General features: G+C 37.3%; 3 protein-coding genes across 3 annotated transcripts; 2 read left to right on the top strand and 1 right to left on the bottom strand.

Moving 5' to 3' along the window:
* Positions 1 to 3810: 3810 nt before the first annotated feature.
* Positions 3811 to 4746, top strand: LOC146328629 (olfactory receptor 11A1-like). Its single transcript, XM_084716435.1, has one exon. It carries the CDS (start codon positions 3811 to 3813, stop codon positions 4744 to 4746), a length of 936 nt encoding a protein of 311 aa, XP_084572561.1.
* Positions 4747 to 6368: 1622 nt separating this feature from the next.
* Positions 6369 to 10380, top strand: LOC146328630 (olfactory receptor 10A6-like). Its single transcript, XM_084716663.1, has 2 exons — positions 6369 to 7289; positions 10363 to 10380. The coding sequence occupies exons 1-2, from the start codon at positions 6369 to 6371 to the stop codon at positions 10378 to 10380; spliced, it is 939 nt and encodes a 312-aa protein (XP_084572789.1).
* Positions 10381 to 12384: 2004 nt separating this feature from the next.
* On the bottom strand, positions 12385 to 13397 carry LOC146328631 (olfactory receptor 10A3-like). Its single transcript, XM_084716436.1, has one exon. It carries the CDS (start codon positions 13339 to 13341, stop codon positions 12385 to 12387), a length of 957 nt encoding a protein of 318 aa, XP_084572562.1. The 5' UTR covers positions 13342 to 13397.
* Positions 13398 to 14087: the final 690 nt, after the last annotated feature.

Raw genomic sequence — 14087 nt, forward strand, 5'->3', positions numbered from 1 at the left:
AACATCTAAAACATTTGTCCAGCTTGACCTGTAATAAAACAACAATTAAATGGATGTTTCTGGGACTTTTGGCCCTCACTGCAGACAACAGACTTTGTAATTTTGAGTTTTATTGGTCACATGCAGGTTAACACATGATCAATGGTACAATGAAATGTGTGGGATGAAAAGAGTAGGTCAGCTCAGCAGTGAGAGTACTAATTGGAGATAAAATAAGATAACATAATTCAAACCAAAATTGAGTCAAGTAATAAAATACCACTCTGTATTGGTACTTTAGTAATAATACTGGTACTGCCACCCCAATAGATGTTGGCCTACTGTGTAAAATATCAGTGAAATATAATCCAATGATTTACAAATACTTTTCAACTTGTATTCACTGGAATATAGTACAAAGACATGGTATTTAATATTCAAACAGCCAAGCTTTATTGTTTTTTAGTAACACATTGTAAAAAGTTGGGACAGGAGCAACAAAAGACAGACACTTGCTGAACACTCCAAAAGCACCTGTTTGGGACAATCCACAGGTAAACAGGTAAATTGTTGACATGTGACAGTATCATGATTGGGTATATGACGGGAGGGAGTAACATTCAGCATGTCATTTTGTCAAAACATAAAGTTGTTCACAAGTCCCAAATCTTGATCCCAGTTTGAGCATCATATCTCATGAGGATTAGTCCAAGTCAAGTCTCAAGTCTCAGAGTGGTGCAAGTAGAGTCCCCATGTCTGCTCATTCATTCATTCATCGTCTGTAACTGCTTATTCTTGACGGCTCGTGGGGGGCTGGAGTCTATCCCAGCTGACATTGGGCAGGGTACACTCTGGACAAGTCGCCAGTTCATCGCAGGGCTGACACATAGACAGACTGTAACTACACCGGTCCAAGGAATAATGGCCACGCATCATACAGATGTCTTTTTAAGGTTTTAATCTCCATCCTCCGCAAACACCGTGAAAACTATAAAATAAAATACATAAAACAGCATTTAAAAAACAAATAATTATAATTGAAAGTCTGAAAGTGTCAAAATCACATTATAAACAGGTCCCCACAAGCTAGCACAACAACAGACCAAACTGTTCATTAAAGGTCACACACGTTAAAAAACATAAAAAAACAAATAAATGTAACAATAAATACCGTGTGCGCCTCTTGGACCATGCAGAATGTAATTTTTTGGGCCGCGTGTACTCTCCCTCAGCTTTCTTCTCTCTGCTCTGCAGCCATATGGCATTCCCCAACCCATAATGCCATGGGCGTGACCTCTCACCTCTGTTACGCGACCATTACTCTTGACAAAATAAACGTACATAATAATAATAATACATAAAGAACAATACATTTTAAATACATTTTAACCATTATGAATAGAAATATTAATGAAATTATGTTTTCTTAAAAAATGTAAAATAAACAACTTTGACACGTTGACACCAATGTGCAATTTAGAGTCACTAATTAACCTATCATGCTGCATGTCTTTGGACTGTGGGAGGAAGCCGGAGTACCTGGACAGAACCCACGTGGACACGCAGAGAACATGCAAACTCCACACAGAAAGGCCCAAGCCACAAACTCCCCAGCACCCCAGCCGGCTAGAGGATTCGAACTCAGGACCTTCTTGCTGTGAGTGCTAACCAGTGCAGCACCGTGCTGCTGTCTGTTATACCTACAAAAACAGTTAATCAGTTTGAACATTAAATAACTTGTCCTTGTAATATATTTAATTGAATATAGGTTGAAAAGATTTTCAAGTTATTGCATTCTGTTTTTATCTACATTTTACGATAGACGATATAGTCATCCAATTGCCCAGCTCTACCTCATACCATAACAGAATCTCCACCGTGTTTCACTGTGGGTGCTGATCAGTGAAGATGAGGTGTGGCTGCCAATTCTCACCACCTGTGGTCTGCTTGTCAGGAAGTCAACAATCCAGCTGCAGATGAATGTCTGCTGAGATGAGTTTTGATGGAAGGATATTTCTGTAAAATCGTGATGAACTTCTCGGCCAAAGTGAATTATTTCAGATTTGATTTTTTTTTTTTTTTTTAGCTCTGAAAAGGTTTTGGGACTTCTAGCCCTTTATTTCTGAAAGACAGGAAGAGAGATTAAAATTTCCTTCTTCACTGGTTGTAGTGGGACATAGATTTGTGTGTCATCTGCATAAGAATGATACTAGATTTTGTGTTTGTTTATTATATGTCCCAGTAGTAACATACAGAACAACAAGGGGCAAAGGATGGGACAGAGTTTTGTGTGCGAAGTCATGTGCCTGGAGATGATGAAAGAAGTTGCTTCTTAAGAGGTTACGTTTAAGGCAGAGCTGTTCAAGCAAGGAAAACATACCACTGGAGTGCAAATCAGTGAAAGATTTTTAGCCTGTTTTCATCATGGCCTTGAATTTTGATGTTTTGCCATGAAACAGGAAGTTGCTGGAACTTCAATGTACAATGTCTAATCTATCTAAGTTCACGTTTGATAAGAGTCCAGACCTGAAGACATTTACATGCCAATTATAGCTATAGTTAAGTATAGTTAGTATAGTTAATTATAGTTATAGTGATTGCACCATCCAATGGCAGCAGGAAGTAAGCCTCATGTGACATTCGTCATTTGATTTACATGAAATTTTCACCGTGTGGATTCCACTTGATATACTGGAACATGACATATAATTAGTGGGTATTCTGTAGCACCACATAGTGGAGACAGGAAATGACACTGAACTCCTTCCTTCGGTGTCCAAACCACATAAAAATGTAACCAGCAACGAGGTCATGGCCACTACACATCCTGATGTGTATGGAGATGTGAGGGCCCAGTTATCACTGCTTGAAGCTTTAATTCAAGATAAAACTGCCAACTTTAGAGTGTCCGCTTATTGTGAGCATTTTAAGGCACAACTGAGCAATAATCGTGCCGTTTAATCATTGTCTCTCTATGCCACACTTGTCAGGTAGATTGATTAAGTGATCATGAACATGCATATTGACAAACTTGTTGACATTTGAAAGAAATGCTTTCTGATGGAGAAGAAGATGCTGTAAATTTTTACTTCAGTTCATGTAAAATGGGAACAAAAATAAAATGTCTAGTATTTATATTCTTGTTGAGTGTAAAAGTCTGTAACTTTGATAAAGGTAGATTCAGTGCTCATGAATGATCTATAATCAAACTGTCGTCTCTAAAGGGAACACAGCCAGTGGATAGGGAACTATTTACAATCAATACAATAGTGGGAACAACAACGTTAAAAACTAAAACTAGAATAAGAAGAACCACATGAAGGCTTTAATTTGGCAATTGTGTCTTGTAAAGTGTTTCATAATCTTCTTTATTTACCACCTTTAAAATTCTCAAATATTTGGTCTGGCGAGTCGGCTATTTCAAGAGCATAAACAATCACTTTTGTTCACTTGGGTATTTTGATAATGAGGTCGGACTGCTGCTGTAGGCGTCAACTGATTTGAAAGAGCTGAAAAGAAGCAGAAGGAATGTCATCTCCATTAGGACGGGGGAGGCAGTCAGACTTTGAGCCATACAATGTCATGAACTGTGTTTTGTAGCTTTTAACATAAACATTACATTGACTTCAAATATAGGAAAGATAACCCTGGATATTTGTCACACTTGCTGACTAAAAATCAATTACTTTTGATAGAAGTAAACAATATTGTTCATATGTGCTTCATGTCTTATGTTTATCCTCATTCCAATAATCATTAATGTGGTTTGTGTTAGTTGATATTAGTTAGCCTCTGCAAATCTGTGACATGTAACATAATTAATGCAGTTAGATGATGATCATGAGAAATTCTACACAGGTTTCATATTTCACTCTTGCTGCCTACTATGACACTGGCCTTATGAAATACTTGTATTACATGATTGTTTTATCCATGTATATTTTCATTATCAGTGCAAATGTTTTGCTCATTGTGGTTATCTGTCTGGACAGAAGTTTACATGAACCTATGTACATTTTTCTGTGCAGCCTGTTTGTAAATGAGCTGTATGGTAGTACAGGGATATTTCCTTTCCTTCTGATTCAGATTCTCTCTGATATTCACACCGTTTCTGTTCCCTTCTGTTTCCTGCAGATTTTCTGTTGGTTAACATACGGCACTGTTGAATATTTAAACTTAACTGTCATGTCTTATGACAGATATCTTGCTATCTGTTATCCTCTACGATATAACACACGTATGACATTTAAGAAGGTTGTCGTGCTTATTGCTCTAACATGGTTAACCTCTTTTCTGGCAGTCATTGGCACAACATCTTTGAGTTCCTCCTTACAGCTGTGTGGGAACATTATTAACAAAGTGTACTGTGACAACTACTCTATTGTAAAACTGGCATGCTACGACACCACAGTCAATAACATTTATGGACTTATTATCACTTCCCTTGTTGTCTTTGGTCCAATAACTTTAATTCTTTACACTTATATAAAGATTCTTAAAGTTTGTTTTTCTGGTTCCAAACAGACCAGACAAAAAGCCCTCAGTACCTGCACACCTCACCTCGCTTCTCTCCTGAACTTTTCTTTTGGGGCCTTCTTCGAAATAATACAGAGCAGGTTTAATATGAGCAGTGTGCCTAATATTTTGAGAATCATCTTGTCATTATACTGGCTTACATGTCAACCGCTCTTTAACCCTGTACTATATGGACTGAAATTGTCTAAAATCCGTACCGCATGTAAACGTTTGTTTGGTTGGAAAGTTTAGAGCATCCAAAAGATTTGCCCAGCTTGACTTACAGTATGCTTACCCCTTAAATCGCTAGGATGCGGCCCTTGTTCATTATCAAATGTACCGTTGTTAAATAATGTTCAACAATTACCAGAAATGTGAGACAACTTTATTGTGAGAACCATTCTTAGTACATGTCAAGAAGGCTCACTTCTGCCACCAGAGATACTCTTTTCATGCACCAGTTGTTGACATGCCCAACTTTATCCTCTCCTCTGTTGAGAGACATTTGTAAGCTTTGGGTTGAAATTGGTAATCAAGTATCATCCATAATACACTGTTCTATCAGGCTCAGTCCTCTACAGTGCATCTCGGGCCTTGCCTGAATTCAACAAATATAACAAACTCCTTAGTCGTCTGTGCTACTGTGCATGGTTATCCATCTTACAGCACTGGATAGATTATGTCAAACCATCTCTTCAAGTTAGCTTCATGTTTTACAACTTCTGCCTGTGGAAAGACTCACAAATCCTCCAAGGAGACTTTTTTTTTCTCTGTCTGAAGCCCTGTAATAGATTTTACTGGGAAAGATTAGGCTGTAATTATACAAAGGGGATTTGTAAATTTGGCATCTAAGGGATCCCTAAAAAGTAACATCAATATGTGTATTAACACCGATGATGATGATGTTTCTTTGTTTTTTGCTGTCTTTTTTTCTTTGTTTTTTGTTCGATTGTTCTTTTTGTAGTTCTTTTTCTGTGGTGGTGGGTTTCTTTTTTGGTTTCTCAGTCTGCTTGTCTTAGTCTGAGTCAAGTATTTGTGTTTTGTGGGATTCTTTTTGACGGCAACGCTGATGCACCGATGTGTTAACAAATGTTCAAACTGTAAGTACAGTGACTGAAATAAAGAAAGTGAAGAGCATCCAAAAGATTTGTCCAGCTTGATCTGTCAGTCAATTAGACAGCTGCGTTTCAATCCAGTTTCTTGTTAAAATTTAAAAAAAAAAACAAATGAAATTGAAAAATTGACTTCATATGTTAGATTTTAATTGGAATAGTACCATGCGCTCATGGTTAGGACTGCACAATTTGGTGAAAAAGCCATTCTTTTTGGTTGGTGACTCGGCTTGAGACCTTAAAAGTTCCTTTGTATTCATAATTAACTTAAAATAGCTATGTAGTCAAAATTCTGAAATATTTGGTCTCCATTATCAGCCTTTTTTTCCCCAGAGCATCAATGATGAATCAATATTGATTTGAATGTTCTGATAATGAGGCCAGACTGCTGCTGTGGGTGTCCACTGATTTGAAAAGTTTAAAAGACACTGAAGCAGCAGTTCAGCTTTGTTAGGAAGCAGTCAGAGCCTGGTTCATACAGTCTCATGAACTGTGTTTTGTAGGTTTTAACATAAGCATTAGATTGACTTTAAATAAGGAAAAGATAACACTGGATAATAGGCCATATTTGTTTATTGTTTATGTAAATCAACAAAATACTGTTCATGGGTGCTTCATGTGTTATTCCTGCCCCTCTAGCAACAATCATATATTAGTTAAACAAATAAAGCGAAATCTGTGACACTATGTAACATAATTAATGCAGTTAGTTCAGACTTTAAAAAGTCTTCTGATTGCTTGATTAAGTACCAGATCATCATCATGATAAATTCTACACAGTTTTCTTATTTCACACTTGGTGCCTACTTTGACATTGGTCTTCTGAAATATTTATGTTTCATGATCTTTATGTCTTTATATATTTTGATTATGAGTTGTAATCTTTTGCTCATTGTGGTTATCTGTCTGAACAGAAGCTTACATGAACCAATGTACATTTTTCTGTGCAGCCTGTTTGTAAATGAACTGTATGGTAGTACAGAGTTGTTTCCTTTCCTCCTGCTTCAGATTCTCTCTGATATTCACACTGTTCCTTTTCTGTTTTGTTACCTGCAGATCTTCTGTCTGTATTCATATGGAAGTGTTGAATATTTAAACTTAGCCGTCATGTCTTATGACAGATATCTTGCAATCTGTCATCCTCTACAATATAACACACGTATGACATCTAAAAAGATTGCTATGCTCATTGTTCTAACATGGTTAATCTCCTTTCTTTGTGTTGGTTTCGCAGCATCTTTCAGATCGTCTTTTCCACTGTGTGGGAACATCATTGACAAAGTGTATTGTGACAACTACTCCATTATCAAACTGGCATGTTATGGCAGCACAGTCTATAACATTTATGGATTTATTAGCATCGGTATTTGTGTCTTTTGTCCTGTAGTTTTAATTCTATATACTTACATAAAGATTCTTAAAATCTGTTTTTCTGGTTCTAAACAGACCAGACAAAAAGCTGTCAGTACCTGCACACCTCACCTCGCTTCTCTCCTGAACTTTTCTTTTGGGGCTTGCTTTGAAATGATCCAGAACAGATTCGATATGAAAAGTGTTCCTAATATATTGAGTATCATTTTGTCATTATACTGGCTTACATGCCAACCGATCTTTAACCCTGTACTATATGGACTAAAGTTGTCTAAAATCCGTACCGCATGTAAAAGTTTGTTTGGTTGGAAAGTAGAGCATCCAAAAGATTTGTTTACATTGACTTACAAAAAAACATATTAAGTTGATGTTTCTAACTTCACTGTACTACCATTGTATATTTCAGTGTGGAAGTGTATTGCTGCAACTGTGACAAAAAGGTGACAAGTGAGCTGCCATGTGAGGAGCAATGTGTCTTCAACACCTTTGCCACCAAAGTCCACTGACTTGCTGAACTTTACAAAACTCTTTATAGATGTTCATAATCATGCACTCAAATTTATAACAAGGTTTGTAAAGTATTATAAGTGGTGGACACAATGTATTCACAATTAAAAATGCATTCGTAATGCTTTATACTTCATGTCGGAGTGAGACCAGTGTTTGAAAGAGAAACCTGAGTCCTGGATTACACAGCATATTAAAACTAACACAAAGACACAGAGAACTGCTCTAACATGTCATAACATTATACATTTGAAGTTTTTGAAAGGGAATAATGTGTCAAAACATCAATAAAATCAGAATTTATAATCTGTTACAATATGTCAGAGCAGTTCTCTATGTGATTTTCTAACTGGCTAAAGTCAAGGTTGTTATAATGCGCTGTAATTCAGTTCTCAGATTCTCCTTCTTCTGCTACTCTTGTCTCTTTGTCATGGAAGTATAAATCATTATGAACACTGAGTAATACAATGCATCCACCACTTATCATGGTTGATGATAATAAAATGATTATATAAAATGATGATGTTACGTGCCACAGTGTCTGTGTGGTGCTGTGCTCTCCTGTGCCCAGGTTCTGCCCCTCCCCTTGCAGATTGCAGTGATCAGCATCAGGTGCAGCTGCTCTGCAATCAGGACCTGGTGCTTAAAAGCCTGGAGAGTGCAGCCAATCAGGGTCAGTGGGCCATTTGATGGACAGAAGTCCACATGTCAGGGTCAGAAGGCCTTTCGATCAGGGCCAGTGGGCCATTCAGCAGACTACTGTCTGCTAGTCTGTAGTCTAATACTGCAGCAGCAGCAGGTTGGACTGCTCGTGGCGGTCGACAAGTGCGCTCAGTTAGTGAAGTCACTTGTCTTTGTGTTTCCTGTGCCTTGTTTACCTCCATGGTTGGCAAGGGCACTCGTTTGGTCGCCCTCATGTGCTTTGCTAGTCCCGCCAGCTAGCAAAGGCACTCGTTCTTCTGTGCTTGTGTTCTTGTTAGCCTCCCTGGCTAGCATGGACACTTGTTGTCTTTTGTGTGTGTGTGTGTGTTCGCGCGTTTAATTTAGAAGGTTAAGTTAACCCTTTTGTTAGTTAAATTTGTTAACTTAATTTGACACACTTGATTAATAAAATAACTTTTGTTTACATCTTTGTCTCAGTTCTCCTTCCTTCCTTTTTTCTCCCGGGTAAATTTATTTAATGTTGCACCCCTCATCCCCTAGCCCAACTTGGGGTTGTAACAGATGATTATAAAAATGTATAGTGTTATATAAATCCATATAAATGTATTATAATATTGTATTAATGTTTTTGCAAAGCATTATAGATATGGTTTATTTAACCTTCTGGATAGCTTGTACTTAGTTGCCGGCCTGTAAGGCCCAGTTACACATTATATCTTCAGTACAAATAAACTTTATTTATTTTACAAAGTGGTGCAGTCTCACCAGCAAATTCAAAAGCAGTTACATGGCTGTCATCCTGAGATTGTTTGTAACTATATTTCTAGTCTGGGATGTACTGGGAATAAGATGTGACTATCAACATTTGTCATATGTCACATCATCAGTCTGCACACTACAATGCAGTTATTGACAAGGTCAGAGTCACTGTTATGACCCGGGTCATGATGAGTTATATTGTGTGTGTGTGTGTGTGTGTGTGTGTGTGTGTGTGTGTGTGTGTGTTCACGATCAGCTGCCTGTAACTGGGGTTGACCTCGTTCATAGTAATGATTTGGCTGGTAAAGTGTTTCCGATTGCTTCTGAGGTAACAGAAAACCCTGTTGCTAATGTGTGTGTTACTATCCCTGCTGCGCTCAATTCCTCTCCTGTTTTTCCGTTGTGCATCATGATGCGTGCCCAGGCTTGTAAGCTTGGTGATTTTAGTGGATCTTTCTGATTGTTTTTTTTTTGAGTAAGTCTGACCTAGGCAGCCCCATTTCTGAACAAGGATGTATCCCTGTGTACCTGGAGATATCTCACAATACAGACACACAAGCACAGTCCAAAAAACACACGACAACCAAACAGTTCATAATCCATACTCCATATTAAATATGTTACTTTTCTCCTTTGTTCCCAAGCTTTAAAAAGAAACTCAGAAGATGCAAACACACTATCAAAAAAAGATATTCAATAGAAGCTCCATTATCCAAACCTGTCACATCAAAATCAGGAGTATGAACATTTTTAAAAAATATTTGTCTGAAAACATGAAATAACGGACAGAACGAAATGAAATGAAATGAGGACTTATATTAGCGAAGAGCTTCCCAAAACAACTCCTTGTTCTTAGAATTCCCATTCTTCTTATGAATTGGCACAATTAGACTAGTAACCCAGGTTTTAGGAATCACCCCGGAACTCAGGATCAGATTGAAGAGTTTAATATGGACAGGTAAGAAGATGCACGCTGTGCTCTTAAAATATTCATTCAATACTTTATCTATACCAGCAGCCTTACCACTCTTAAGAATCTTGCTATACCTTTAGAGAGATCCTCCTCTGTAAAATCAGCATTTAGTGCCTCAATAGCAAATATACAGTTACTATTAACCTCCTCTGTTAACTCTTCCCTTTGGGGTTCACTATCTGCAAAGCCTTTGAAGTGCTCATAGAAATCTTTCAACTGAACAGGACGTTCTTAATATGTATTATCAGCTAACATATCCCAGTATAACTTTTGATTTTTATCCTTCTTGTTCCTAAACTCATTATTAAATTAATTTCTTTCTTTGTTTCTTTGTTTCTTTGTTTCTTTCTTTCTTTCTTTCTTTCTTTCTTTCTTTCTTTCCACATGCGCACAGTTATTCATTTTCGTCACTTGTCTTGAAAAAGTGACTCTCCCACTATCAATCATGATTCTACGTCTTTTAATCGGTTGTTTCATCCACAGGCATGGCGTCCCAGTTGAGCAACAGATTATCCAAATTATTTAACTGTATAAATTTCTACATATTTCTCTTTTTTTCTTCTTGTGCTCTTTACCAATTCTTGGTCCGTCTTGAATAACCGAGTCCCATAAGCAGTCACGTTGTGTCACTGCGTCCTCTTCATAAACTTCTTAGTTCCCACACAATACCAGTTTGATAACACAGTGCTTATCAGAGAACAGGCAATCAAAGTCATGTACATTTTTTTTTTTAATCTGCCTAATAAAGGTGGAGAGCCTATTAAGTAGTCAATCACAGTATTGTCAGTTGAAGTAACTTTACACTCATGTTTATCTTCCCCACATTTACCACTATAATCCCCGAAAGTATCCATAGACTTTCTCCACAGTGGTAGTTGAGCCGATTTCCAATTTTTTTTAACAGTGCACAAAGTTTCTCAGATGTGCTCATCCATGTCTATATCATCTGTCAAGTATTTATCCACAACCCAGTCCACCCTTTCCTGAGTATGTGCATTCATGTCCCCACAGATGAGAAGACAATTGGTATCAACAGAAAGTTCAAGAATAGTTTGTGTCAATTCATCAAACATGCCCATATTAGAGTATCTGCTCTTGTATGGGGAGATATAAACTACAAGAAGCACCAAATCTTTCTCATAGTTCAACATATTTCTATTAATTTGTACACATACACAGTCATCAGTCTGGACTGTTTTCTGTACACAATTATCCTGAATGGCATTACTTACTGCAATTATGACTGCACCTGAAGGCCACTTAGTGACATGATGTCTATTCTTGATAAACACTTTGAACCCATGTGATCGAACTTTTCAGTTAATCCTGGTATGTCTATATTGTCTGTTTTTTGTTTCAGTGAAGCATAGAACATAATGTTTTTTTCACAATTCAATGAAGTCCGGAGTCTCTAATTTACTTATTCCACAAACATTTAGGGTGATTACCTGCAGCTTCTGATGCTGGTGGCTTTTTATTTGTACTCCTGGCCTGTTCTATAAGTCAATGCCAAAAGCTTTGTAGTCAGCATTATATCAGGAAGAGGTCATCCCGGTTGTTGATGGCAATGTATTTATGATCCCATCTCTGATGAAAGTGTATTCGCATTTCTCCATGGCATATTGGACAGTTTATACCTCAGATTTGTGAGATCCTCACAGATAAATATTTTCTTGTATGTGTCATTTCTCTTCAGTTTTTTTGCTACTCACAAATCAGACAATCACTGGGAGGTTCTTGCCCGGCTTCCTCGAACCACCCAGCCAGTGTGCTGTTGAGATATCCTGCTCCTTTACCTCTGAACAGGAGGCTGCAGCAAGTCTGCACACTTTCTCTATCAGCTGGTCCTCACTCTCTTCACCGCCCGCTCCTCCTCAATACCACTGATTCTGACATTTTCCTTTCGATGTACTGCTCGAGTTCATCTTCTTTGTATTTACATGATTAGTCCAGTTGTTCCTGTACAGCTTTCATAATGGCAAGTAGGAGTAGTGTTAACCCATTGTCATGAAAAAAACACAATACGTCAGCATCATCCAAACATAAACATCACTGTCATTCAGACATCGTCATTCTCCTTTGTTCCCAGGCTTTAAAAAAAACTCAGATGCAAAAACACCTTTAAAAAAAAAAGCTATTCAATTAACAAACCAACCAACCAACCAACCAACCAACCAAACCTGTCAAATCAAAATCAGGAGCATGAACATTTTCAAAAAATATTTGTCTGAGATCATGACACAACGGACAGAACAAAATAAAAATATTTTCATCCTCCACCTCATTTAGCTCACAACATTCACAAATTCTCTCCTCTTCACTTATAGTTTCAATATCTAGCAGTAATATACCACATCTTAACTGTGCACACAGTGCTCATCGGCAGTTGACAAAACTGTAAAAGCACTAAGTAAAACACAGATGTTTTCTGTACTGTAGTTTTTTTTAATCACTTTTTAATTCAGAGCATGTTATTACACATAATTACAGTACTGACCCTGTTCTTTACACTGAACCTCTGTGACAGGTTAACATTTTACAACAAAAGAGATCTTTACATGTATTTCGTATTTTGGACATTTGCATTCCATACATGATAGGAGCCAAAAATGGCTGCAGTGCAGTGAAATATAACGACAGAATGATTCGTAGTACACTGGGTACACCAGTCATATCCAGTCTAGTCTGAATTATTTCAAAGAAACACCCAAAAGAAAAGTTCATGAGGGAAGCAAGGTGAGGTGTGCAGGTACTGACAGCTTTTTGTCTGGTCTGTTTAGAACCAGAAAAACAAACTTGGAAAATTTTCATGTAAGAGAAAATGATTGGAAGCAGAGGGACTAAGATAGAGACAGAAGTGGCAAGAAGTCCATAAATGTTATGCGCTGTAGTATCAGAACATGCAAGTTTTACAATGAGGTAGTTATGGCAATACAGACTGTTTATGATGTTTCCACAAAGTGGCAAATTGATGTTTAAAGATAAAGTAATTAAGCATTTCACAAATGAATACAACCATACCACAATAATAAAGATTAACACCGCATTAGATGTCATACGTGTGTTATATTGCAGAGGACAACAGATAGCAAGATATCTGTCATAAGACATGACGGCCAAACTACAAAACTCTACATTTGCGTATGTGTACAAACAGAAGATCTGCAGGAAACAAAAAGAAGCAGCAACAGTGTGAATGTCAGAGAGAATCTGAATCAGAAGGAGAGGAAAATACCCTGTACTACCATACAGTTCATTTACAAACAGGCTGCACATAAAAATGTACATAGGTTCATGTAAGTTTCTGTTCAGACAGATAACCACAGTGAGGGACATGTTGACAGTAACAATAACAATGTAAAGCAAAGCAGTTAACATAAAATACAGGTATCTCAAACTTCCAACATGCAAATAAGCACCAAGAATGAAATAAGACAAAGTTGATGAAGTTGAATTTACCATAACTCTTGTTCAAATGACAAAACAAATACAGTCTGCAAATGATGGCAGAGTTTGCTTTTAATTCTCTTATCCCAACAAAATAAATCATCTGCTCTGTATAAAAACATAACTTGGACAAAAATGTGAAATTCAGTTTGTTTGTTTTTCTCACTTTGTACACCTTCGTAACACTGCTTCAGTGAAAACAATCAAACCAAAGATTTAGAAGACATTCAGAAGTGACCATCTCACCACCTTCACTGGAAATGACACGCACACACCTCTGCAGTCGTTAACTGTTCAGTGCAGCTTGTTTCTATCACCTCTAACTGTGTGCTCCTGCAACATCTGCAGCTTTTTATACCTTTCCAGAATAGTGTTGTTGACTGACAGTTTTACTTTAATCCTGGAAAATAAAAACCTTAAAATTACAATGTTTAGAATTAAACCTATAATTTAATGACATTATCAAAAGATACTGACAACTTCTCTGTAGTTAGTGGAGGTAGGACTGACTGCTTCAAAAGGTATTACTGGGACTGACTAGCATATATGAAGTGAATCATAAATTGTAATACTTAATTTTTGGGTGAGCTATCCAATTAAAATTCAGTAATTATCTACTCACCCTCATGCCGAATGAATGTCAGGTTCAGTTTTTTAGTCCACAAAACACTGCTGGAGTTTCACAGGAAAACAGTGTTACAGAATCTCCCAAACAATTGAAGTTGATGTTTTGTAGATTAAAAACTAAGCCTGACCTTCAG

The sequence above is a fragment of the Lutjanus erythropterus genome, chromosome 4 (assembly GCF_056507025.1).
Source record: "Lutjanus erythropterus isolate fLutEry1 chromosome 4, fLutEry1.hap2, whole genome shotgun sequence".
Classification (NCBI taxonomy): Eukaryota; Metazoa; Chordata; class Actinopteri; order Lutjaniformes; family Lutjanidae; genus Lutjanus; species Lutjanus erythropterus.